Below are 27,888 nucleotides of genomic sequence, written 5' to 3' on the forward strand. Positions count from 1 at the left end.
ATGCTTTTAAATTTGTCTAAAATCACAGCCAACAAAGTCAGGTGAAGGGGCTGGGTCTCGGAGCGAGTTTGAATTTTGGCCCACCCACCTCCTTAATAGCTGTGTGATTTGAGGCAAATTCCTAACCTTTCTGGGCCTGTGTTCTTATCCGTTTCATGGAGATCATTACAGTACCCACCTGACATTGTGATGATTAATAAGTAAATACGTTTAATAGTAATCTGATAGTACTTTACCGAAGATAGGCAGCCAGTGGAAACTGTGCTGGACTTGGGAGTCAAAGTTGTAGCTTTCTGAAAAATGAATTTTAAATTAATGTCCAACATTCCTCTCCTACTCTGGGCCACGCTCTGAGAAAAAATCTGAACTAGGTGGAATTTAACCTGGAAAGTCGATTTCCTCCAAATTTTTTTCTGTGGGGGTAAATAGGATGAGTCAGAGGATTAAATCAGAGTAATTAGTGTTGAACATGCCTCTAAACTACAAAAGGAAAGAAGAAAAGTGGGCATGTAGGTCAAATTATCGACATTAGTGATTCTCAAGGATTATCTTGGTAGGCTGCGGTGGAAATCAATACAAGAAACCGTAACTAAATTGGAGTCAGGAAGACCTGTAGCAGGAGGTCTCACACCCTATTCCACGTGGTCAACTTCCCCCGATAGGAAGAGAAGGCGATTGAGAGGGAGGCGCATGTCTTCCCAGGAGGTAAAAGTCGGTTCCTACTGAAGGAAGACTTTTCCCCCCACCGGTGCCAACAGCTCAGCCAATAAGAAGCGGTTAACCCCCCTGAACTGCTACTTTCCCCGAACGGACTTTCCTTTAGAACAACCCCTTGCCGCTGCCCCTCTTGTCTCTACAAAGGCAGCTTCCCTCCTCTGTTTTCTGGATTTGCCTATGGTTTGCCATAGCATGCACATCCCACATTGCAATTCTTTTGGCTATTCCTGAATATTGAGATAAAATAAGAGGCAAATTTGCTTTTTAAGTTGACACTGTCAGTTATGACTGCCCTAAATTCTCTCTCTAGCCAGGACTTCTCTCCCAAGTTCCACACCCAAAGAGTCATAACTGCCTACTAGGTCTAAAGTGATGTACCACTTTATACCTGGTGGCCACCGCAAACTCAGCGTGCTGGAAACTGAACTCTCCCTCTGCACAAATGTGTTTCCTCCTCCTGGTGAATGACAATCGCTGACCACTTGGGAACAAGAACTATGAGTCATGTCAGCCCCATCCTTCCCTGTTAACCTCCACATCTCTATCAAATGCTGATGATTCCACAACCTAATTAGGTCTTGAATCCGAACTCTTTACTCCATCCTCTTAGTCTTATCAGGTCTATTTTAATACAATTACATAGGATTATGAGAGTATGAAAAAGGCAAGAAGACCCTAAACTGTTTTCAAAATAGAGCTTACACTAAAACTGAACAGTTCCTAAAAGTTTAAGATTCATAAGTGAGAGAAATAATTTTCACTGATCATTTCAAACAGAAAGATATTTAATTTTTCTTAAGGTTTCAGATTTTCATTTCATTTGTATTCTAATAGGATTAGTCACAGTGCCTGTACCTAATGGCCAAGATCATCTACTTCATATTTCAAAAGGCAAAAAAAAAGAGACAAATTTCTATTCTGCTAGAGAATATTAGACATTATCTATATTATTCAGTTATTTGAAATTTGTATATATTGCTGTGTATTTTCAGAAAACAGATTAACATACATCTTTAGCAAGAGCAGAGCATTAAATTTTAATGATGCTACAATACCATTCTGGCAAGGTCCTAACTCAAATTCTGAAATAAGTCTACTTGTTCACTTTTTAAAATAACAAAAAAGTCATTTTGAAAACAAAGTTTCTTCATTTCTTAGACATGGTTACTCACATAGAATCACTCTTTAATAAGTAAAGTCAAAATATGCATGGAATGTCTACAATCCACCATTTCTGTGCTGGGCTTACATACATATTCAAACCAATATACTGTGAGATGTGGAATGATATACTCAGGCTTTTTCAAAATTCTTTAGAATAGGATAGATGTTTTTAAATGCTTCATAGATCTCAGAACGTTCTTTGGCACCTGTAAAGAAATCCAAGTTTATATAATTTTTAATATAAAAACAATACCAAAGTTTTCTTAAAACTAAAGCTTCATTGTCATCTCCAGTTACTTTTAATACGATAACATCCCTTTAGTTGTACCTGAGAAGTGATGTTTATTCCTGGTAAAGAAAAGAATTTAGTGACTACAGTCACATTGCCACAAACACATACCCTAGAGGAGAGTTTTCTAGTACTTCTGCTCTGTGGGCATATCAGCTCATTTTTTAGCCTCACAGGGCACAGTATAAAATATGAAATGTTCTCTCTCATTTTGCCGTGAACGTCACCACAGAACATGACCTTCAGCAGCACCTGTGAGCACTCAGCTACCAGCAAAAGGGACTTCCTTTGATCCGCTCATTTCTAGTTAGCATCTCAATTCCCTAATATTGACTAACAGAACGAGACAAACTGGAGCTGTTTTACATTTCAGTGTGTGGGAAGGGGTTATTAGAGGGGAAAAACTGTACTATTGTCACCCTTAGTGTCTTAAGTTTCAAGGCATCTTTAATTATAGCATTACTGCCCTACAAGTTAAAAAGGATAAAAACATGAGTTAGATGCAGTCCTCACCCCTTGAGAGATATTATCACTCAGTCCCTACTCATCTCTCACCATCACTCACCACTAACTTCTGCCACCTTAAAACTATGCAGGCACATTGTGCTAAGGGTTATAGACTGGTAGCGCTTATGTTATTTGGAGCTGTCAGCTAATCAAGAAACTATTATCTGATATTATTGGGCAGGAGACAAAGATGTTAATGAAAATATAAAAAACTGTTGGCATGAAGAGGAAAAGAAAATAGCTCAAGTTAATAAAGACTCTTCCTTGAGAGCTATAAAGTAAGAGAGGAGAAAGGCTCAGTATAAGGGCAGAAATAACATGTGGGAAGTGGTTATCTGGTTCAATTACAGTAATAATGGGAGGGAATTACCAAAAGGAGGATCACCAGATTTGACAAGCAGGTAGAAATCAGGATTCAGAATCAAGGAAGAGCTGTAATAATATTTTTAAAAATGGAGGGGCCCGGCCTGGTGGTGCAGCAGTTAAGTGCACACGTTCCACTTCAGGGGCCCAGGGTTTTCTGGTTCAGATCCCAGGTGCAGACATGGCACTGCTCATCAAGACATGCTGTGGCAGGCATCCCCTACTATTATTGTGTTATTTTTTATATCTTCTTTTAGGTTTGTTAATAGTTGCTTTATGAGCTTTGGTGCTCCTGTGTTGGGTGTATAGGTATTTATAAGCATTATTTCTTCTGGATGTAGTGTTCCTTTGATCATTATATATTGACCCTCTATGTCTGTCTGATATAAGTATTGTGACACCTGCTTTCTTTTGTTTGCCATTAGCTTGGAGTATCGTCTTCCAGCCCTTCACTCTGAGCCTGTGTTTGTCATTGGAGCTGAGGTGTGTTTCCTGGAGGCAACAAATTGTTGGATCTTGTTCTTTAATCCATCTTGGAACTCTGTGTCTTTTTATTGGAGAGTTCAACCCGTTTACATTGAGGGTGATTATTGATGTATGAGGGCTTAATGCTGTCATTCTGTCACTCGTGTTCCAGTTTTCCTGCATTTCCTTTGTTTCTCGTCCTGTGTGTTTTGGCCTACCCATTGACTTCTGCAATTTCTTATGCTGGGTTTCTTAGCTTTTTCCTTATTTTTTGTCTCTGTTCTGTTTTTTAGTTTAGTGGCTACCCTGAAGTTTGTACTCAGAATCTCATGCATAACAGTACATTTTCTGGTGGCCTCTTATTTCCTTAGCCTACTGATTCAGCCCCTTTCCTCCTCCCCTCCTAAGTTATTATTTTCATCTCTTATTCCAACTTGTGTTGTGAGATTGTGGTCAAAGTGACAAGCTTGTCTTTGTTTTTGGTGTTTTCCTTCCCTTTATCCTAATGCTATAGTTGAATATTTGCTATCCTATTCTAATTCTATCTATCTTTCTCCTTACTCTGTGTTTTATGACCACTTTCTCCCTTTTTTTCTTTTTTCAGGTATGAGGGCCTTCTTGAGGATTTCTTGTAGTGGGGGGAGGTCTCGTGGCTACGAAGTCTCTCTGCTTTTGTTTGTCTGGGAAAGATTTAACTTCTCCCTCATATTGGAAGGATATTTTTGCTGGATAGAGTATGCTTGGCTGAAGACTTTTATCTTTTAAAGTTTTGAATATGTCATTTCAATCTCTCCTAGCTTGTAAGGTTTCTGCAGAGAAATCTGCTGAAAGTCTGATGGGGGTTCCTTTGTAGGTTATTTTCTTCTGCCTTGCTGCCCTGAGTATTCTGTGTCATTCATTTTTGCCATTTTTACTACTATATGCCTTGCAGTAGGTCTTTTTTACAGTGACATATCTAGGAGATCTGAAAGCTTCGTCCACACACATTTCTCTCTCAATCCCTAGATTTGGGAAGTTCTCTGCTATTATTTCTTTGAGCACGCTTTCTGTTCCATTCTCCTTTTCTTCACCTTTGGGGATTCCAATAATTCTTATGTTGCATTTCCTCATTGAGTCGGCTATTTCTCAGAGATTTTCTTCAGTTTTTTTTTATTCTTAGTTCTCTTTCTTCCACTGTCTGGAGCCATTCAACCTGTCTATCTTCAATTATGCTAATTTTCTCCTCTGTGGTGTCTACACAGGCATGTAGGGAATCCGTATTTTATCTGTTCCATTGTATTTTTCATCTCTAGTATTTGATTGATTCTTCTTTATAGTTTCAAACTCTTTTGTGAAGTAAATCCAGAACTTGTTGACTTGTTTCTCTGTATTTTCCTTTACCTCATTGAGTTTTCTGATGATAGCTATTCTGAATTCATTGTCATTTAGTTTACTTATTTCCAAGTCCTCAGGACATAATTCTGTGTTTTTATTGTTTTCCTTCTGGTCTGGAGTTTTTACGAACTGTTTGATGCCAGAAGAGTTTTTCCACATAGTGATATTATTCAGTTGCAGTTACAGCCTGTTACCACTAGATGGGGGTCGAGAGCCGTGTATTCTGAGCCCTCTGCCTTCAGCCAAGACAGCATGCACAGCGCAGGTTGGGGGAGGAGGGTCACCTTCTCTTGTGCACGACCCAGGTTTCCCCGCCAGCTCTTGCTATCTGGTCTACTGGGGTCTTGGCTTGATGAGGTCACCCCATGCGAAAGCTTTCACCGTGTTAGAGGACTTCCCTCTAGGCTGCAAGGGCCCTAGGGAGTCCTGGGTGATCCCACGGATGTGCGGCCCCTCCCCCACTCCTTCCCTCACAGAGCCTCCCAAAGCAGCGACCACAGTTTTAGGGGAGGGAGCTAAGAGCTCTCTTACCCTGTTGCAGCTCCTCCGAGGGGGGCTCCAGCCTCTCCACCCTCCATTGTTTGGCTGCTGTGGGTCTCTGAGGATTCCTGTGCTATTAGGATATTTTTTGTTGGAATATGTTTGCTCCTTTTTGTTGTATGTTGGAGGGGAGAGAGTTCTGAGCAAGCTCACCCCACCATGATACTGATGTCACTCCAACTTTTTCAGCTTCTGGATACATTTGAATGCAGCAGCCATCTTCTTAGGAGACAGTGAAGTATAGTAGGTATAGCAACACACACATCCCCTCCACTCCCCACAAACCAAAGTTCTTTTCATATTGAATTGAGGAATAGAGTGTCTAGGCCCAGCATTTTGGGTAACTATGTACTTTAGCTTTTTCACAACACTTAAAAAAAATCATACCTAAGCATCACATTCAAGCCCCAAAGAGTACAGCATCTGGCACCTTCTGGAGAGCAGAAAACACCCATTGCCCAAGAGGAACCAGACATTGAGAGTGATTATTTTATATCAGAAAAACTTTAGACACAAAAAGCCTTTAGGGAAATTATCTAGAACATTTCTTCATTCCCTTTGGGGGGAAATGAGGCCCAAGAAGTTGAAGTTCCCTTGAATTATGAGTAGCAGCTATGGGAGAAGACCTCACGTATCTAGTTCCTTCCTTTACACCAAAAGTCATCAAATAAACATTGCCAGGATTTGTAACTTGGTGTTACAATGAGGGGATTTAGTCAATTTGCTCAAATATTTCCTCACTGAAATATTGGCATCAAAACTTTAAGGGAACTTAAATTGGTCCCATAGTCCTATTAATAATCAATCTATAATCAAACATCCTAATTTGCAGCACCAGATTCAGATTAGATGACCCTTGCCTTTTAAGCAAAACTTATCAGCCCTTTCCTTCAGGTAATAATGACCACCACTTTGGGGGATAAACACCATTCTGTGGTGACAGAGGTGGAAATTCTGTGGCTGCTGCATTGGAAAAAGGACTGGCTCTGAGATCAAAGCATATTGGCTCAAATGCCAGCTCTTCCACTAACCAGGTTTGAATCACAGGCAAATTGCTTAATGCTGAGTTTGTTTCTTACCTGTAAAATCAAGATGACAGCCTTCTCACGGGCATGCTATAAAGGGTTACGTGAACAAATGTTTGTAAAAAGTCCTTTGTCAACCATAACATTTGTCAAAAGCTAAGCTGTTTTTATTGTCCTAGAAAATGTGCTTCAGGATTAGGGTGTTAGGATGGCTAGTCCAAGGACACAGGGCTTGCCATTTGGTTCTGTAAGAGCCAATTTGTTTACATCTGTCTCCTTCACTAGGGCTGGATTCTTGCCAGATGGAGTGTGTGTTATGTTCACTTTTCGTTTTTTTTTAACTTTTTTTTTTTTTAGGCAGATTAGCCCTGAGCTAACATCTCTGCCAATCCTCCTCTTTTAGCTGAGGAAGACTGGCCCTGAGCTCACATCCGTGCCCATCATCCTCCACTTTACATGAGGGATGCCTACCACAGCATGGTGTGCCAAGTGGTGCCATGTCCACACCCAGGATCTGAACCCATGAACCCCGGGCCACCGAGAAGTGGAACGTGAGAACTTAACTGCTGCACCACCAGACCGGCCCCTGTGTTTGCTTTTCATCCTCAGCACCTAAAACATCATGTGTACCTGGTAGGCAGCCAAAGTTTATGAAATATCTATCATCTGTCAATAAGGTTTGTAAGCTCGTCCCTACCCCTCAGCCAGCCCAAATATTAATTTCCAACACTACTTGGATTTGCCAATTCTATTCTTAAACCAAGTCACAACTACACATCATATTTCCTCAAGTGATACCACATGTTGTGCACACAAGTGAAAATCTTGCAATGTGAGGGAAAAAAGCAGCATGAAACCCCTCAAGGTACTGGTTTTGCAGTATATACAAACTTGCTATTAGTGGGGGATCCCTGGTAATGACTGTCATGGATATTCTGCTCTCGCTGGCCCACTCACTAAGAAGTCTGTTCTGTTTCTTTTTTTAAAGATTGGCACCTGAGCTAACAACTGTTGCCAAACTTTTTTTTTCTGCTTTTTCTCTCCCCAAATTCCCCCAGGATATAGTTGTATATTTTAGTTGTGGGTCCTTCTAGTTGTGGCATGTGGGATGCCGCCTCACTGTGGCCTGATGAGCGGTGCCATGTCCGTGCCCAGGATCCGAACTTAGCAAAACCCTGGGCCGCCAAAGCGGGATGCGTAAACTTAACCACTCAGCCACGGGGCTGGCCCAGGCTGGTCATTTTTATACTGCCCTCTGACCTAGACATTTCCAAGAATCACTGATGTCTAGCTGATTGCGAGTGACCCTCAGTAACAAAGACCCAGCTTCTTAGTCCTTTATGCTGGAGAGAAATAAGTAAATGTGAAGCATTTTATTAAATCCTCTTTAGACTTCATATTCCCATTGGCAGGGCAAGGCATCACAGCACATTTCCAGTCTTTTTGAATGCCAGGGAAAAAACATGAAGAGTGGGCTTTCACCGAGGTAATAACCACTAACACTGATACCATGGCCAGCATATACCAGGCACAGGTTTTCTGCCTCCTCACAACACTTGTGGCAGGTAGCTTCTATGGCCACCTGCCCTATGCATATGTGGAAATCAAGGTGGGGAACTCAAGCTCACCCACGTTCACACAGCCTAAGTGGGAAAGGCTGGAATCACACCTGATAACTGGTTTCCAGAGCCCAGCCTCTCAGCCACCACACCTGCTACCTCTCCCCACTAACAGAGTACACATCACTCCTTCAGCTGACAAGGAGGATTAGGGAGAAAACGTCCAACCAACCATACAGGAGTTTTCACTGACTTCCAAAGAGCTGGGGGATGGGGCAAGTATGTGAAGAGGATGGGCTCTGGAGTCAAGCTGCTTAAGTTACCACCTGTGCTGCAGCACACAAAGCTGTGTGACATTGCTAAGGTTACTTAACCTATCCATTGTCCCCACTTTACAGGTGAGGAAACAGATATTAAGTATAACCTCACATAGTTAACTAGAACCCACATAAAAGATCTTATCACAGTGCCTGGCATGTGAGTGCACCAAATATGTCAACTCTATTATGTCTGATCTTAGAAGTGAAAATTAACATATCTGTTCATTGTATATTATTCCAGATCTTGGCTATATTATTAATTTTACTGTGGTTTGAGAAAAAAACATGGGTCCTAGGTGTCATGCCAGCTGTAGAAAAGCAGCATGGACCTAGGACAACAGTGTTAAGCTTGTCCCAGGTCCCACTGCTTTTTGCTGTCAGGGACCATGACAAGGTAGGATACTAGGTCCTGTTTGTCCTTGGCTTACTTAACTATAATTAGAACATTCAGATATAGCCTTGGATATCGTGGCTGCAGCTTTGGTACCTCAGAAGAGTAAGACAATTTTACATGGATAAAGTGTTTTCAAAGACCCTGCAAATGGCACATGATACAATGGTTTCAAATCACCACTTCTTTGTATTATGTGTATTGGTGTTCTACAGTTCCTACCTGGGGAAGTGCCAGGATCCGTTACTTAATACAGTGAAATTCAAACTGCATTTTTAATTTCAATACTCTTATGTTTTCTAGGTAAAAATTATTTACCCTTGTAGAGACTTTGCTTTCAAAACAGATCTGCAGAGTTTTGCCATGTTGGAGTAGACAATGTGAGCCTCTAGGACTCCACTGGACACTTGACATGACCATCCCCAGCTGAAGCTCTAGAGGTAAGGTTCAAAGGAACCTCCTTGGTCTCTTTCCCCAGGTTTACACTCAAAATTGGGCCCTTGAGTTTTTAATCCTTTTGCAGGTGAAAAGAGTCTAGATACCTAAGGATAAGGGATAAAGAATAAGGAACATTTGTTTCTAAGGTTGGAGAAAAAGTAACCTAAACTACATAGTTCTAGGTGAAGTACTTTAAGACAATACAGCATACAGGAAACCACATGAGAAGAGAGCAAGAGAAGAAGGAACAGAGAAGAACTACTAAAACACCCAGAAAAAACAAAATGGCAAGAAGTACATACTTATCAATAGTTTCTTTAAATGTCAATGGACTAAATGCTCCAAAAAAAGACATAGGTGGCTGACTAGATGAAAAAAAAACAAGATGCATATATATGCTGCATACAAGTGACATGCTTCAGACCTAAGGACACTCACAAAGTGAAAGTGAAGGGATGGAAAAAGATACTCCATGCAACTGGCAATGAAAAGAAAGCTGGGGTAGCAATACTTATATCAGACAAAATAGACTTTAAAACAAAAACTGTAACAAGAGACAAAGAAGGACACTGCATAATGATAAAGGGAACAATCCAACAAGAGGATATAACACTTGTAAATATCTATGCGCCCAACATAGGAGCACCTAAATATAGAAAACAATTATTAACAGACATAAAAAGGAGAAATAGACAGTAACACAATAATACTAGGGGACTTTAACACTCCTCTTACACCAATGGATAGATCATCCAAACAGAAGACCAATAAGGAAACACTGACCTTAAATGACACATTAGACTAGATGGACCTAGTAGATATATACAGAACATTCTATCCAAAAACCACAGAATACACATTCTTTTTGAATGTACATGGGACATTCTCCAGGATAGATCACATATTGGGCCACCAAACAAGTCTCAATAAATTTAAGAAGATTGAAATAATACCAAGCATATTTTCTGACAAAGAGTATGAAACTAGAAGTCAACTACAGGATAAAAATTAGAAAAGCCATAAATATGTGGAGAGTAAACAAAATGCTGTAGTTTACTGAATAAACTGAACAACTATTGGGTCAATGAAGAAATCAAAGGAGAAATCTAAAAATTCCTGGAGACAAATGAAAATGAAAGTATGACATGTCAAAATTTATGGGATACAGCAAAAGCAGTTCTAAGAGGAAAGTTTATAGCAATACAGACCTACCTCAGCAAACAAGAGAAATCTCAAATAAAAAATCTAGCAGTGCACCTAAAGGAACTAGAAAAAGAACAAACAAAGCCCAAAATCAGTAGAAGGAAGGAAATAATAAAAACCAGAGCAGAAATAAATGAAATAGACATTCAAAAAACAATAGAAAAAAAGTCAATGAAACTAAGAACTGGTTCTTTGAAGAGATAAAACAAAAGTGACAGGCCTTTAGCTAGACTCACCAAGAAAAAAAAGGATCAAATAAATAAAATCAGAAATGAAAGAGGAGAAAAACAATGGACACTAGGAAATACACCAACAAATTGGATAATCTAGAAGAAATAGATAAATTCTTAGAATCATACAACCTTCCAAAGCTGAATCAAGAAGAAATAGAGAATTTGAATAGACCAATCACCAGTAAGGAGATCAAATCAGTAATCAAAAACCTCCCAAAAAATAAAAGTCCAGGACCAGACGGCTTCTCTGGTGAATTCTACCAAACATTCAAAGACGACTTAATACCTATCCTTCTCAAACTCTTCCAACAAATTGAAGAGGAAGCTTCCTAGCTCATTCTATGAGGCCAACATTACCCTGATACCAAAACCAGACAAAGACAACACGAAAAAAGAAAATTACAGGTCAATTTCACTGATGAACATCGATGCAAAAATCCTCAACAAAATACTAGCAAATTGAATATAACAATACATTAAAAAGATCATATACCCCCCCCCCCCAAAAAAAAGATCATATACCATAATCAAGTGCGACTTATTCCAGGGATGTGGGCATGGTTCAACATCTGCAAATCAACCAATGTCATACACCACATTAACAAAATGAAGAATAAAAATCATGTGATCATCTTAATAGATGCAGAGAAAGCATTTGACAAGATACAGTATCCATTTATGATAAAAACTCTGAATAAAATGAGTATAGAAGGAAAGTACCTCAACATAATAAAGGCCATATATGACAAACCCACAGCTAATATTCTGAATCAAGAAAAACTGAAAGCTATCCCTCTAAGAACAGGAACCTGACAAGGGTGCCTACTTTAGCCAGTCTTATTTAACATAGCATTGAAGCCCTAGCCCAAGCAATCAGGCAAGAAAAAGAAATAAAAGGGATCCAAATTGGAAAGGAAGAAGTGAAACTGTCACTATTTGCAGATGACATGATTTTATATATATAAAACCCTCAAGAATCCACCAAAAACTTTTAGAAATAATAAATGAATACAGTAAAGTTGAAGGATACAAAATTAACAAACAAAAATCAGTTGTATTTCTACACACTAACAAAGAAGTAGCAGAAAGAGAAATCAAGAATACAATCCCATTTACAATTGTGACAGAAAGAAAACAATACCTAGGAATAAATTTAACCAAAAGAATGAAAGACCTGTACACTGAAAACTACAAAGAAAGACTGGTACAGTGAAAACTATAGAACATTGTTGAAAGAAACTGAAGGAGACACAAAGAAATGGAAAGATATTCCGTGCTCTTGGATTGAAAGAATTAACATAGTTAAAATGTCCATACTTCCTAAAGCAATCTATAGATTCAATTCAATCCCTATCAAAGTTCCAATGACATTTTTCACAGAAATAGAACAAAGAATCCTACAATTTATATGGAACAACAAAAGACCCCAAAAAGCTAAAGGAATCCTGAGAAAAAAGAACAAAGCTGGAGGCATCACACTCTCTGATTTCAAAATATACTACAAGGCTGTAATAATCAAAACGACATGGTACTGGCACAAAAACAGATACACAGATCAATGCAACAGAATCAAGAGCCCAGAAATAAACCCACACATCTATGGACAGCTAATTTTTGCCATGGGAGCCAAGAACCTACAATGGAGAAAAGAAAGTCTCTTTGGTGAATGGTGTTGGGAACCTGGACAGCCAAACACAAAAGAATGAAAGTAGACCATTCTCTTACACGTACACAAAAATGAACTCAAAATGGATTAGCAACTTGAATGTAAGACCTGAAACCATAAAACTTCGAGAACAAAACAAAGGCACCATGCTCTTTGACATTGGTCTTAGCAGCATATTTTCAAGTACCATGTCTGACCAGGCAACAGAAACAATAGAATAAACAACCAAATGGGACTACATCCAACTAAAAAGCTTCTCGTCAACAAAATGAAAAGAAAACCTAACAATTCAGAGAAGATATTTGCAAACCATATATCTGATAAGGGGTTAATACCCAAAATATATAAAAAACTCATACATCTCAACAACTCAAACCCCTAACATCAAACCCAACAACTCAATTAAAAAATGGGCAAAAGATCTGGACAGACATTTTTCCAAAGAAAATATATGGATGGCCAACAGGCACATGAAAAAATGTTAAACATCGCTAAATACTAGGGAAATGCAAATCAAAACTACAATGAGATATCACTTCACTCCCATCAGAATGGCTATAATTAACAAGACAGGAAACAAATGTTGGAAAGGATGTGGAGAGAAGGGAATCCTCATATACTGCTGGTGGGAATGCAAACTGGTGCAGCCACTATGGAAAACAGAATAGAGATCCCTCAAAAAATTAAGACTCAAACTACCATATGATCCAGCTATTCCACTGCTGGGTATTTATCCAAAGAACATGAAAGCATGAATGTGTAAAGATACATGCACCCCTATGTTCATCGCAGCATCATTCACAATAGCCAAGACTTGGAAACAAGCTAGGTGCTCATCAGCGGACGAATGGATAAAGAAGATGTGGTATTTATACACAATGGAATACAACTCAGCCATCAGAAACGAGGAAATCCGGCCATTTGTGACAAAATGGATGGACCTGGAGGGAATTACACTAAGTGAAATAAGTCAGAGGGAGAAAGTCAAATGCTGAATGAGCTCACTCATAAGTAGTAGAAACAACACCAACCAAACACATAGATCCAGAGATTAGATTGGTGGTTACCTGAGGGGAAGTGGAGAGGGAGGAGAGTGAAAGGGGTCATTAGGCACATGTGTGTGGTGATGGATTTTTAATTAGTCTCTGGGTGGCGAACATGATGCAGTCTACACAGAAATCAATATAGTGATGTACACCTGAAATTTATATAATGTTATAAGCCAATCTCACCTCAATAAAAAAAAGAATAGGATAAATAAGGAAAAATCCCAATAGATGAAAATTACTCCTACTTTAGTAGTAAGACATTGACTTTTATTTCATAACATAAGCAGAAATTTAGACTTCAGTCAATGCATCTCATTCCCCCCTCCACAAAAGTGATGATCTATATCTTGCAAGAATCAAGAAATTTAGTTTTGTCTGTTCTATGTTCTAATAAATTTTAAGGGAAGTGTATTGTATGGTCTTCAGTATTGCATGTTGACAATTCTTTTGTGATTTGAAACTTCCAGCAAATGTGTACACGAAAGCATTTTGTTTTTCCTTTTACTTTGGGGTAAGTGGGAAAGCTAGTTGGAATTAAGGAATTTAAAGAAGTTTGTTTCTGTGTACCTATATTGGGAACTTAGCACCTACTGGCCGTTTGAACTTTTAATAAGACTGACTTGTAATGACACAGTATATACTTGAGAATATCCTTCCAAAGGTCTTGAAAAGTTTGTTTCCTTAAGTAGGGCATCTATTTGCCTCCAATATCTATAACTATTCAAGTTCCTTGGCAGGCTTTTCCTGCTTCCTTCAAGACATATAGAGGTCAACTTCGTCCATCACCAGGAGCTCTTAATTGTTCGAGACTCTGGTGACATCTGAGGAATTGTAGCTTTGTTGTATTAAAACAGTTCTTGAATTCTCAACAGGCTTTCCCCACTTTGAAGACACATTAGTTATTTCTTAGAGAGAAAACAAGTGATAAACTTTACTGAGAATTCTAAAAGATGACTTAAGAACAAACATTCCATGTTTTTGGATGCTGAATGATAAATTTTTTCTCAAATTAATGCGGGTAATGTAAAAATCTCAATTTTTTCTGGATGGGGCAAGATTTTATAAAATTCTAAAGTTTATTTAGAATAAATATTTGATAGGAGCTAAGAAACATAAAAAGAGAAGCAATGAGGGGAAATTGGTCCTATCAGATAATAGAGACCAGGAGGATCAAAGCACATTTATACCGCAATAGGATCCATACAAGAGGATTATCATAGTGTAACTCTGGAGCAAAGACAGACCTGGAGAACAGATCTATGTATAAAAATAAAGGTCAAAAGGACAAATTAATAATGAGAAGAATGTGTCATGTTAAGATGGCTGGCTGGCAGCCGACCTGTGGCCAGGTGGTTAAGTTTGTGCGCTCCGCTTCGGTGGCTCAGGGTTTCACTGGTTCGGATCCTGGGCGCGGACATGGTACTGCTCATCAGGCCATGCTGAGGCGGCATCCCACATGCCACAACTAGAAGGACCCACAACTAAAAATACACAACTATGTACTGGGGGGATTTGGGAGAAAAAGGAAAAATAAAATCTTTAAAAAAAAAAAAAAAAAAGACGGCTGGCTAGCTATTTGGGGGTGGGGCATAATCAATTTATGGCTCATGCCATATAACCTGGGTATTCAGCTTGGTACAAAACAGTAAAATGTGTAAAAACAGACAAAGTTAGACAAAAATAGCAAACTGAGTAGAATTGTATGGAAAAGAATCGCAATAATTTACCTCAAGAATTTTTAAAACCCTTCTTTATGTAAAAATAAGGCAACTGGAAAAAGCCACAAATGTAACAAAGAGTAATTATTTTTAATATTATGGTGAATTCATACAAATCCTTAGAGGAAAAACAATTAATGAAAACTAGACGAAAGGAATAAGTTATGTACACACTATTTACAAAAGATAAAATGCTGTTTATTGGCTGTGTTGGACCGCAGTCCATTTCTATTTCTGATTACAGAGAAGTTAAATAATGAGATCATCTCACACAGTTAAAGTTTTCTTTTGTACCATTTTGTCTGAATGCCGCTGAAGATTTTAAAAGATATTTAGATGCATTGCTGCTAGGAATGGATCATATAGGAGAACTGTGTTGTATATGCCTTTAAAAAACAATTTGGGGGGCCGGCCCCGTGGCCAAGTGGTTGGGTTCAGGCGCTCCACTTCGGTGGCCCAGGGTTTCGCTGGTTCAGATCCTGGGCGTGGACATGGCACTGCTCATCAGGCCATGCTCAGGCGGCGTCCCACATGCCACAATTGGAAGGACCCACAACTAAAAATATACAACTATGTACTGGGGGGATTTGGGGAGAAAAAGCAGGAAAACCCCCAATTTGGTAATTTGTAGTAAGAACCTTAAAAGTGGTCATCTTTGAACTAAAGCTCCACACTCTAAGCATACACACTAATAATTCTCCACACATGAAAATAGCCAAGGGTTTGTGCCATTTGTAAGCAGCAAACAAAAAAGGGACATTTAACCACCTGACAATGGGAGAATCAGATGCAGTGACGTGTTAGGACAAAGGTCAGGAAACAGGCCAGCTGGCCAAATCCAGTTGGCTGCCTGTTGCAGCCTGTGAGGTATGAATGATTTTTATATTTTAAATGGCTAAGGGGAGAAGAAGAAGAATATTACACGACACAAGTAAATTATATGAATTATATTAAATTCCCATTTCAGAGCCCTTTCCTCTATGCAGTGTCTCCAGCTACTTTCGCACACAACGGCAGACTTCAGTTGTTGCGACAGAGACCCTAGGACCTGCCAAGCCTAAAATATTTAGTATTTGGCCCTTTACAGAAAAAGGTTTGCTGACCCCTTGTTAAAACATTGTGGAGCCATTAAGAGCGTTCATGAAGAGGTTGTAACAATGAGTTAAGCTACATGTCATATCGGTTGATAAAAAGGCAGGATGTAAAGATGAATGTACACATCAAAATGACATAAGAACATGAAAAAAGTTAAATTGTTTTGGGACTGATGCATGATACATTCCCTTCTACTTTTCATTTTTTCCAGGTATTCTATAATAGCAAAAATTACTTTCAAATGGTGAACAAGCTATTTAAAGGAAAAAGCAAAGCACACATATAGCAGTCAATTTTACGGAAGTCAGAAAATAATCTTAGAACTCACCTGTCAACACAACTTTTCCAGACACAAAGATAAGCAACACAACTCGTGGGTTTACCATTCTATAAATAAGGCCAGGAAACAGTTCAGGTTCATAACTGTTAAGATATAAAAGGAAAAAGTTAAAAATAGCACCATTCAACTCCTCTCCCATGAGTGAAGACCCAGTATATTAAAACTGTGTATTAAAGAAGTTTTAAGAAGCTGTTCTACCAAAAACCTTCTGGCCATCTTGATAAAAGTAGTCTTGAGTGTCCTAAGTAGTTTCTCATGGCAGTCAAAACAGAATTCACTTTTGTTCAAGTGCAAGTCATGCTACGCTATTAGAAATTTGGGCATCAGGTTTAATTTATTAAGATCTTGTTGGTTAAATGTTAACCGTCTTTCAAAAACGCCTATCAGTAAAAATATATAAACACATTTTCTAAATTTTCCAAGTTCCCCAATAATAAGCATATTTTGTATGCATTTATGAACTGCTAAAGTTAACATTTTTAGCAGATAGAACCTAAACAACTTTCTAGACCACTGTCATTTGTCTTTGGACAGGTGCTATATAAAGAAAACTAAATTATCCCAAGTTTTAAAAATTCAGAATTTGTTCCTATAAATAGTCACTCACTCATATTCACTACTAAATGGAAGCTGGCTTCTCCAGAGAACAAAGGAGGACAGGGCAAACAACTGCTTCTCTACACGCCACCTAAGAGGAGAGAGAGCTGGAAAGGCTTAAGGAGCCTCCAAAAAAGGAAGTCAGTAGATAAAAGGAAGCTGATAAAATAAAACTATTCTCAAAAAAAAAAACAAAAAAAAAACCTAATGGAGAACAGATATAAGAAAAAGAAGAAATCAGAGATGGAACACTATAATACACATGAATGTCTGCACTGAAAGGGTGAATCCAGGCCACATGGAAAAGCTCCACTCCACTCTGCAATGAATAAGACCCACACACCAGCAGATGTAAAACCTCTTATTGGCACCAGAAAGATGCATCACAGTGGTGAGTACTTGTAAAGTACATGGAGATTGCTGCAGGTGGACCTGTCTTTGTGGAACACCACTCTGTCAAGTCAATACTTCTGTCAAGACTTCTACCCACTAGCCACTTCCTAACACTGGGGAGACACGATACTAGCTGGAGCCCAGGAAAACCTCTCTGGGAACTAAGAGGTTTGAGCCAAGAAAGTGAAGGCTGGGGGCACAGAAGGAATGTTTTCGTTTGATCTTCCAACCGAATCTTAGGACTTTAAGATGGAAAAGAAAAAGCAAAATGTAAATGATGTACTGCATTTGGCTTTCAGAACCGTGGTTTTATGGTACCAGCATAATGATCTCTCGATTAGAGATTTACTTCATTTTATTTATTCTCTGCCTCACTTCATGAGGATGGAGAATAACAAACACCTGCCAATCTCTTGGCCAACCCAACTTCAGCTCATTGTTCAAGTCTCAGCTTAAATGTCACTTTCCTGAAGATGTCTTCCTTGACCCCCACACCTCCCCCATTATATTAAGTATCTATCCTGCTTGATGGTACCATGGCACGCCAAGGGGTGTTCACCTTCATACTTACCATATTTCATTATTGTTTTTGGCTTGTCTGTCTTCCTTCCTCCAAGAGGGCAAGGGACCATGGCTGTACTGATTGTCACTATCACTGTAGCATCTGCTACACAGTAGCCCCCTAGATTTTACTAACTTAAGAAATATTTATTATCAGGATAGCTTTGATTTTAAAATTCTTTGAAGGGAAGGGAGAAAAATGCTCAGGGAAAACTGAAAAGAATTATGGCAGAGAAAGATTGATGGAGAAGGTGCCCGATAACAAGGAAGACATTTGTATTATCAGATGCTGATAAATGCAAATTTGTAAAACTTGGGAAATTAAATGAACTTGAGGTTTTAATGTAAGACAAACGTGACCTGATAATTATAACTGATGTGTGCCATGGTCCCCAGAGGGTGACAGACACTAAAGGGAGGCCTCATTTTAAAGATAAAACCTGCTGAGAAGGAGGTGTTTCAATGCCTCCATGTCATGAATACACACACTGGAGTTGTAATCTAAGGATGGAGGCTGAAGGGAGAGCATTTGGGGGCGGCAAGGAGGAGACCAGAAGGAGATAGCTGTGGGAACACAAAGCAAGCTTCCTGGCCAAATTTAAAAAGATGGGCGAGATCATAAAATGGGCTCAGAAGGAAGACAGAACAGTGATGAGCCCACTCCAAGCGGCTAAAAGCAGCACATCTGATAAAATTGCCAGTAGGGCAAGATGAGAATTTATCTTTTAGAAAGTGTAAAGGCACTTTACAAGAGGCACTACTATTGTTGATTTAAATCTGATCTGCAAAGATGACAATGTTGGTGAAAAAGAAATGAAATTATACTTGGGAGGAATTCACACATCATTTTAGAGCCCTAAATGGCTAGAAAGGGGAATGCTAAATCTAATATAGACACGTATCTTAGAATGCAGGCAAGGATCTTTCATAGGTTCAGAAAAAGTTGGTTCAGAGAAAGATCAACTGGAGGCCCACAGCTGAGAATCTTAAGATGAGATAGCTCATGTGTTGAGAGACTCTTAAAAATCAAGGTTTTACTACAAATCTACAAATTATCCCAAGATCAAAGAAAGAAAAAGATACCTACAGAGGCAATGTGTCTTGCATGGGGACTTCCCAGTGAATTCAATGGCTACTTCATAGGCACTCAATAAGCCTATGTTGGGAAAACAAAACTGATGCTGAGGAAAAAACATACAATCAAGGGGAAAATAAACACTGCCTGAAGAGTATCATAAAAGCTAAATCTCAGAATGAACTAAAATTTTTAAAAAGTTAGGAAAAGACAAAGCAATTTTAAACTTCTATCAGGTCATGTGTCAAAGCACAGCCGTAGGAACCCTATCTACTCTGTTCAACAGAACGATTGCTCAAAGGCACAGAAAAGGAGAAATGCTGAGTGAAAGGAGTTAAATTCAAGCCAGATTAAGAGAATTGAAGAGCGTCTGTGATTCTAAGCCAGTTCAAGGGCCTTGGCCCAAGTGTATATCCCAAGGGGTGGTGAGATTTGCTGTTGATCAGTCAAGGTCCATCACTGCTCTCCAGGCCTCACTACCAAAGCAGTTGAGGGAGGAAGAGGAGGGGCATTTGCTGTTGGGATGGGAAGCTGACATCTGAAGAAGCCAGGCAGGCTGGAGATACTCCCCGAGGAATAAAAATATGCTAAGGAAGGGGGCTGGCCCCGTGGCCGAGTGGTTAAGTTCGCGCGCTCCGCTGCAGGCGGCCCAGTGTTTCGTCGGTTCGAATCCTGGGCGCGGACATGGCACTGCTTGTCAGACCACGCTGAGGCAGCGTCCCACATGCCACAACTAGAGGAACCCACAACGAAGAATACACAACTATGTACCGGGGGGCTACACAACTATGTACCGGGGGGCTTTGGGGAGAAAAAGGAAAAAATAAAATCTTTAAAAAAAAAAAAAAAATATGCTAAGGAAGAAATTGTGGTGGGGGCTATAGCTACACAGACAAAAAGAAAAGCCTCAAACTCAGCAGGACAAAAACTGGATAGGATTGCCTTCATAGAATGTGCTGTGGCCATTCTTTGTCATCTTCTCTCCAACCCTTTCTCTTCTCACCTGTTGTCAGCTCCTTCAAACTTGCCTACCTCATCTCACACCCCTTCTCCTCCTGCCATTGCCACCAGCAAACCAGGTGTGCCTGTTTCAGAAACCTGTACATCAGTGGGTCTCGACGTGTGGGCCTCTGGCCAGCAGCACTGGCATCATCTGTGAGCTCGTTAGAAATGCAAATTCAAGCAGTCTCTGGTGATGTGTTTTAATAAGCTGTCCAGGTGATTACTATGCGATTTAATTTTGAGAATCAATATTTCAAAAGATTGGACACATATGGTAATCAATGAGGACTTAGGTATAGCATCTCAACTATTTCACCTACTGTATCTTTAAAAACAAATTATACTTTCTCTGAAAGATATATTATATCAGCAGCCCATAATACAACTTTAATATCTTGGTAAACTCAAAGTTAAGTTATATAACACTCATACCTACAGAACTGCTGATGGGTTAGCACCAAACCTTCCAGCCTGATGGGAAATCTCACGTCACAGCTTCCAACCAGGTTCTGAATTTTAAAATCGAGGAATCTGGCAGGGAACCCAAGCTTCTGTATCACACGAGCAAACTTTCTCGCTGCAAGTCGAGACTGCTCTTCACTGGGGAGGGGCAAACACGTGAAAGAAGTCTTAATCACCACGTCCTCTATACTCCTTGTCCTGTGTTCACACACTTCTGATTGTATTTTCAGCATCTGCACCACGCTTATCTTTCAGTGGACACTGCTAACCTGTAGACTCAGAGGACAAGGACCTACCTCCTCTACGTTTGTCCCTAGCACCTAGTACAACGTACAGTTGTGGAACTGAATCATAAACAGATTTTTGTCTCAATTCGTCATCTCTCACATACAAGGTATTTTTCTTCTTTTACTTGTTTTAAATGTTAATAGGTAGAATTCACTATTCCACTGGGTCTCAAAGTGTGTGCTCAGATCAGCAGCATCAGTACCTGAGAACTTGTTAGAAATGCAGAGTCCCAGGTCCCACATCAGATGTGCAGACACTCTGGGGATGGGGCCCTCCATCTGTGTTTTAACAAGCCCTCCAATGATTGTGATGCTCACTAAAGTTTGAGAACCATCTGTCTGGTCTACAAGTGTGTGCCATTTAGATGGGAACAGCAGCAACAAAAATAAGGACACATGCATACAGAAGAACTCAACATGAGGACGTAAGATATGTGCCAACTGAGGAGCATAGACAGGATGTCAGGACTTGGGTGTTTATGAGACAAATGGTAAAACAAAAAACCCCTTAATATATACTTCAAAACCTGCCCAATTTTGCTCAGTCTTTCTCACACAATTGTCATTCAACTCATATCCAATATGAGAAAGAAATTCAACCTGACTTTGTGGCCATGTTCTTCTAAGTTCTTCCCACCCTAAATCCATGTCAGCGAATGTGAAGCCCTGAGATTTGAGCTTTATATTTCACTAGATACTTTTCAATGGTCACTGCCAAAACAAAGCAATGAGTCATAGGGGTTGCCAAACAGGGTGAGCAAATCATGTCAACTGTGCCCTCTCTCACAAGTTGTCCCCATCTTTCAGTTGAAAATCAGACGCAACTGAAAGGAAAGCCAGATTAAACTTGTCTCCCGACCAACGGAAGTGGTTGATTCTCTTTTCCATCTAGATCCTTCTCAATTGCCCCTTTTATGTGTATTAATTATTTCACATACTTCACTTCACGTTGAATCTCCTCATCTATTTCTAACTCCTGAAATGTCCCTAGCAAGGCCTTGAGGCCAAGTTAGCAGTGAAATAAATTGTTTCCATTTTGAAAAACATTTCCCCTAAATGACCCATTACATTTCCGATAGTGTTAGTGTTTATAAGGTCAAATTTCAAGAGTTCGCATAGCCCTGTAATTTCTTGGGCTATTAGCTGTGACTATCACACAGAAATTCCCATTCAAACAACTAACAGTTAAAGTCTGCATACATGCTTTTGTACAAACATTAGAAAATAAAGAACCTTGAAATGTCACCACCAGTGATGATTCCCACTGATAAATTTGACCCTTCTGCACTTTTCCTATGCAAACACAGGTATCCCTCACTATGCAAACCATGGTTATTACAACTAAAGAGAACAGGTTTGGATAACTTTTTGGAGATAATTCTGACATCTCTTACGCTAACCAAACTTTCACAACTCTCTATCCAAAACTCAAGAACCAAATACTTGTTATCTCTTATTATCTGAACTCACTATCCAAGCTTTCAGGACCAGATTTTAGGAACCAAATAAATTCAGACAGGGAAAGATACCCATGAACGTGTGTCTAATATGAGCATATTTTAAAGTGAAAGTTGGATAATAAACCTACAATTTAATTGCCTGCCCCCCTGAATGTAACATGATGGGACCATCTTTCTAATTCAATATATGTGTGTGTTTTAATGGCTAAATAAAAGTTTATTTTATGATCTAATCAAAACCCTATTACTAGATGTTTGTTTTCCCAATTTTAAACAATGCTGAAATGAACATCCTTGCAGATATCTTGCAGAGCTGTCTCCATTAAAAATGGAGATTTCTAGGTCAAAGGACACACAGATCAACAGAAGAGCCCAGAAATTTACTCGGACACACGTAAAGAAACTAACATGTAAAAACAGGTAGGGGAAAAAGGGAGTAAGAATAGATTCTTCCATAAACGTATTGGGGCACTGACTGGCCATTTGAAAAAAAATTATTTCTCTTCGATTGAAATAAAATTCTAGATCTGCTCTGCCCAATATGATAGGAACTACCCACATGTGGCGATTTAAATTTAAATTAACTAAAATAAATTATTCAGTTCCTCTGTTGTATTAGCTATATTTGTGCTCAGCCACATGTGACTAGTGGCTACCACAATAGACAGCAGAGATAGAGAACTTTTCCATCGTCTAGAGAAAACTCTAGATAAATCAAAACATCAATTTCCTTTCTTCAACACAAAGCAGGACCTAAAAAAGGCCAGAAAAATATATGGAGGTCAATGTTTATGTAATGTTGTGCATGGGGAATGCCTTCCTGAGCGTGAAGCTAAATGTTGAAATTATAAAGAAAAAAATTGGATAGACTGACTATACACAAATGTTTAATTTTGTTAAAAAAATTTTGTTAACATTAATCTGAGAAAAGTATTTACAGTACAAAATGGTGGAAATACTTAACTATTAAAAGACAAATATCTGCATAGATTATTGGGCAAAAGACACAATGGGCAGTTTATCTGCTTATGAAAAGTTAGTGTCACTAGTAAATCAAAGATATGTCAGTAGAACAACGTAACTTTTTTGCCATTCAAGTTGGCAAATATAAAAAAGAATATGAACACCCAGTGTCCAGAGAAAATGAACACTTCATACGTCTCTAGAGCAAGAAGAAATTGGTATAACCTTTCAGGGGGACAATTTGCTACCCACCTTTTAATACCTAGAGGCAAGGGCTGCTCTTCCACTACCACTTTAGGTGACAGGATCTACATGAGCACAGGGCACCTCTGCATGACACCCAGGAAAGAAGAGCCTTTCAAGAGATGCCTCCTGAGCTAATGCTCAAGCTCATGGTCAAGAAATGTCTAATTGCCCTCCTTCAAACTCTGTTACTCATTTATCTGCAATAAGGAAAGTACACAAAAACTGCTTCCCCAGGTTTATAGCAGGCTTTATCCCCACTGTAGCTTCTTTTTAAAATACACCTTCAAAACAAGATGTACCAGCCTAGCGAAGCCTCCTCTGTTTAACGGGAGGGACTGTGAAGTAGGATATAAGTATTATAAGGCTGAATGTTTTTAACCCAAAATTTGGCATATCATGAATTTAACTCTTCAGTAAAGAAAATATTATGCTTCTACCATGTGTTTTAGAACATTAATGCTATCCTTCCTTGCTTTAATACTGAATTACTTGTCTGGCGGTGGTGGAGGGGGGTTCCTCGTACCTTCTGGCTCCTGTGCAGACTATTTTCCCGGAGCTAAATATGAGGGCTGTTGTCCTGGGCTCGCGGATCCTCATTATGACAGCAGCAAATCTCTACACACAGAAGCCAAAAAGACAATTAGCCTCTGCCAGGAGTTAATACCATTCCAGTTGAAAGGCTGAGCTGGACAAGAAAACAGTCTTGAATAAACTGAAATTGGATGGGAAAATTAGAAAATGTCTGGGTCTATTCCCCCACATTAATATTAACATAAATGATCGTGATTCTAAAATGTATTTAGAAAAAACAGGTAAGAATAATAAAAGTAAACCTGAAATAGGAGTGTCTGTTATGTTTCAGGCCCTATGCTAAGGGCGTTACACGTTTTCTCTCATTTATCCTCACGCCAGGACTAAGTCTAGTCCAGTACTATTCCCACTTAGTGCACAGGGAGACTAAGTGGTTATTTAACCTCCCACACTACACAGGAAATGGTAAAGTTGAGATTTAAAATCACCACTAACCTGACTTTGTGCTTTTTACTTTGAAATACTTCCTTTTTCTTTCAAAGAATCGTTGGGGGAAAAAAAAAGTATGAAGTTTGCTAGAAGCTCACCGAGACTCTAGAGCGTACTAAAAAGCAGCCAAAATATAGAATAGAATATATATATTGATAGGCATGCTGAGGATGAAGGACAAAAAGTTGGTTTGTTAAGTTCTTGCCTGCCGTAGTTCTCCAAGTGTGGTCCTCAGACCAGCAGCATCGGCAAGGCCTCCAGGTGGTGCTGAGCAGGGGAAGGCTGAGAGCTACTGGCCCACCACACTGACATATGACTGAATGACCTGCTTCTCCTACTGGTCCTACACAGATACTTCCTTTCCCTTCCCTTCTTTCCCCCAGAAAGCTGGGGTGGAAACTGGGGTTGGCACTGTGCGAGACCACCAGTTCCCTGGGCCAAAGCTACTCCACAGGACCATAGATCACTCCACAGGCTGGTAATTTCAGATCTGAAGCATTAACAGACAGTAAAAGAACCTGCAGAGTTGGTCCAGTCCTCTTAATGTTTTCCAAGTGTTTCCTAAAAAGATAGCACTCTCACCTGGTAATCACTTTGTCCAATTCTTAAGGTAGGTTAAGCGCCAAGCCAGAATTTCTTTGGCTGTCAAGTCCAAGTTTGGACATATCCAGTACATCAAAATAAAATGAGGGGAGAGCTAAGGATGATGCAGAATAAAATATACGTAAAATGCAGATTGCTCAGCAGTGTGGTCAATCATTGCTGCAGCCATAAGAATCCTAGCTCATCACTGTGTTCCTGTTCTCAACATAGGCAGCTATAGGAAATACGAAAAGGAAAGCTACATTGCACTGGGGTAACATTCAGGTAAGATTTAAATTCAGATGTCAGTAACAACACTACCACACCAGGAAAACAGCCACCTAATCCATAAATAGGTGATACTGGCAAAGTCCTCTGGATGCCTACTAATATGATCTTTGTCATCTAAATTCATGAATCCCTACATCACCCAAGACAGTGAACTTTTTCCCAGTGAGGACCAGACCTTATTCATCTTTGTACTCCTAAGCACAGAGCCACCAAATCATGAAATGTTGATCGAATTAACAAGTCTACTTCCTAGGTGAATAGACCACTGAAAATGGGATGCCTGGCCTTGGAAAGACACAAGATAGACTAGATCTTATTTCACTTTGGGGGGAAAACAATCTTATATTAGTAAGTAGAAGCTTGAACTTTAGGGGCCAGCCCCATGGCCGAGTGGTTAAGTTCACGAGCTCCGCTGCTGTGGCCCAGGGTTCGGATCCTGGGCGCGGACATGGCACTGCTCATCAGGCCGCGTTGAGGCGGCGTCCCACATCCCACAACTAGAAGGACCTGCAACTAAGATCTACAACTATGTACCAGGGGGGATTTGGAGAGATAAAGCAGGAAAAAAAAAAAAAAAGAAGCTTGAACTTTACACTTAATCTTTCTCAAATAAGAGAAACTATAAGTGGAAACAAGCATCAGCTAGATGGGACAACACTTGGAAAAATTATTTCCAGAATTATGACAACGTTTTAAGAAAGTTAGCATCTCCATAGTCAGGCTGAAAATCATAATATGGGGAATTCTTTTGGGATGACAAGGGGAACATCTCCACTTGTAAGAGCTGCTCAGTCACTGCTTTATTCAGCACCGAGAATGAGAATATTTTTCAAAACTTCAAAACAGAATGAGGCAATTAACCTTTTGAGTTGCCAAAAGCTTTTTACTAACAAATTTTTAAAAAAATATATGTAAACAAAGGAATGGGCCAATATCATGATCATATGAGGAAAGTAAATCTAAAAAGCAGCTAATTGTTGGAAAACTGAGAAATCTTACCTTTGGGTTATATTCTGCATTTCTTGCTTGCAAAGCTATTTTCTTCAGATCCAGTTTACAGGCCAGGTTTGCAGTGGAAACTACATTCCTAAAGAAGTAAGTCAATTTAGAAAACTATATCAGATATAAAAAGTAAAAAAGAATTAAAACATTAACTTCCTCATTTCCTAGGTTATTTCTTGGTGACTTCCTAGGGGGAGAATTATTCTAAATGTGGATACATAGTAATACGGTCCCTAGCAAAATGTAAAAATCCAAAAGCACTAAAATAGCTGTTTCTAAAATTTCACTAGATGACTAAAATTAAAATTTTAAAACTTTTAAAATTACATTTGACATCTGTTTCGAAATTATGCCTCAAAAATAGAAAGTGCCATATGTCAACTTGCAAATCAAATTCAAGTTTCCATCTTTTTATTCTTTGTGTTCATCTAACCCTAACCACAATTTTCAGCCGCTTCAGTACTTTAGTATAAACAATACAATCCTTCGAGAATGTGGGTATCAACTCTTAACTCCCTCTTAGGAGATCAAGTATTAGCACTTCATTTTACAGATAATGGATTATGGCTTTAGACAGTTTGGTTAAGAACTCATAAAACAAAGAAGAATGGAATCCGAAATTCTCTCCCTTACACTATTCTGAAATTAGTGGTCATCACATTCAGGAATATAAAATGCACACCCAGACGCATAATTTTACAACACCCCAAAACTTACTGTAGTTGAGGCACAGTTCCAGAACATTCTGAAACAGAGGTCATTGGTGTCATGGGAGTTATGGATGCCAGAGGCAAGAAGGTTGATTTCTCAAGAGAGGGCTGGACCGAGTCAGCATCACCAGGGTGCAGATGAGAATGGGAATTTGACAACCTGCTGTTTAGGTCTGGGCCAGCATCCTGTTCGCTGGGTAATGGCTGACTTGGAGTTTTACAACTTTCTTCAATTTCACGCTTGCTTCTAGCGACAGCTGGGTCTTTATTTTCTTGGGTAAGTTCATCCGATAGGAAGCTAAGATCCACCGATGAGAAATCACCAGATGCTTCTTCGACCTCCTCAAGAAGTGAACTAAATGCGGTCTCCGGGGTGGATGAATTAGGCATGAACACATCGAAAGGCACAATTGAGCTGGGCAGGGGTGACCTGGGCTGGGTGAGGTCATCCTAGACCGTTCCCAAAACAGACAGACAAAAAACAAATAGAATGTCACATCACACCAACGGGATACACGGTGGCAGGCAGGCACCCTGTGCAGGGTGAGAGGCCATTCGAGCTTCTAGTCAGGCCCCACCTCTTTGCACGAAGTCTCACGGAAGCTCTGTGTTAGGGTAATAGCAAGCACACTTAAAAGAAACAAGAACGCATACCTTAACATGCAGAAAGAAAGCATTTTTTATAAAATATTTGTCCTACTTTAGTTGATCCACAGTAGGATACCACTCTGGACCCAATTTTGTAACTCTGTGGCTTTTGTAACTTTTCTAACTCTCTCCA

The 27,888-nt window shown here is 39.5% G+C and overlaps 1 protein-coding gene across 1 annotated transcript; it reads right to left on the reverse strand.

Moving 5' to 3' along the window:
* Nucleotides 1–2,010: 2,010 nt before the first annotated feature.
* On the reverse strand, nt 2,011–27,662 carry LOC124225640 (TATA-box-binding protein-like). The gene is made up of 7 exons (XM_046638286.1): nt 27,612–27,662; nt 27,115–27,557; nt 26,395–26,482; nt 24,026–24,117; nt 20,517–20,684; nt 16,445–16,539; nt 2,011–2,087 (listed from the first exon to the last, which is right to left on the reverse strand). The coding sequence occupies exons 1-7, from the start codon at nt 27,660–27,662 to the stop codon at nt 2,011–2,013; spliced, it is 1,014 nt and encodes a 337-aa protein (XP_046494242.1).
* Between the last annotated feature and the right edge of the window lie 226 nt (nt 27,663–27,888).

Source organism: Equus quagga, chromosome 14 (genome assembly GCF_021613505.1).
Source record: "Equus quagga isolate Etosha38 chromosome 14, UCLA_HA_Equagga_1.0, whole genome shotgun sequence".
Lineage (NCBI taxonomy): Eukaryota > Metazoa > Chordata > Mammalia > Perissodactyla > Equidae > Equus > Equus quagga.

What these genes read in the sequence shown, in the direction of transcription:
- LOC124225640 (XM_046638286.1), bottom strand. Translation starts at nt 27,662, where the DNA reads ATGGCCTCTCACCCTGCACAGGGTGCCTGCCTGCCACCGTGTATCCCG. An exon ending in TGCCACCGTGTATCCCGTTG is followed by an intron (nt 27,558 to 27,611) that starts GTGTGATGTGAC and finishes GGAACGGTCTAG; the next exon opens with GATGACCTCACCCAGCCCAG. An exon ending in GGAACTGTGCCTCAACTACA is followed by an intron (nt 26,483 to 27,114) that starts GTAAGTTTTGGG and finishes TTACTTCTTTAG; the next exon opens with GAATGTAGTTTCCACTGCAA.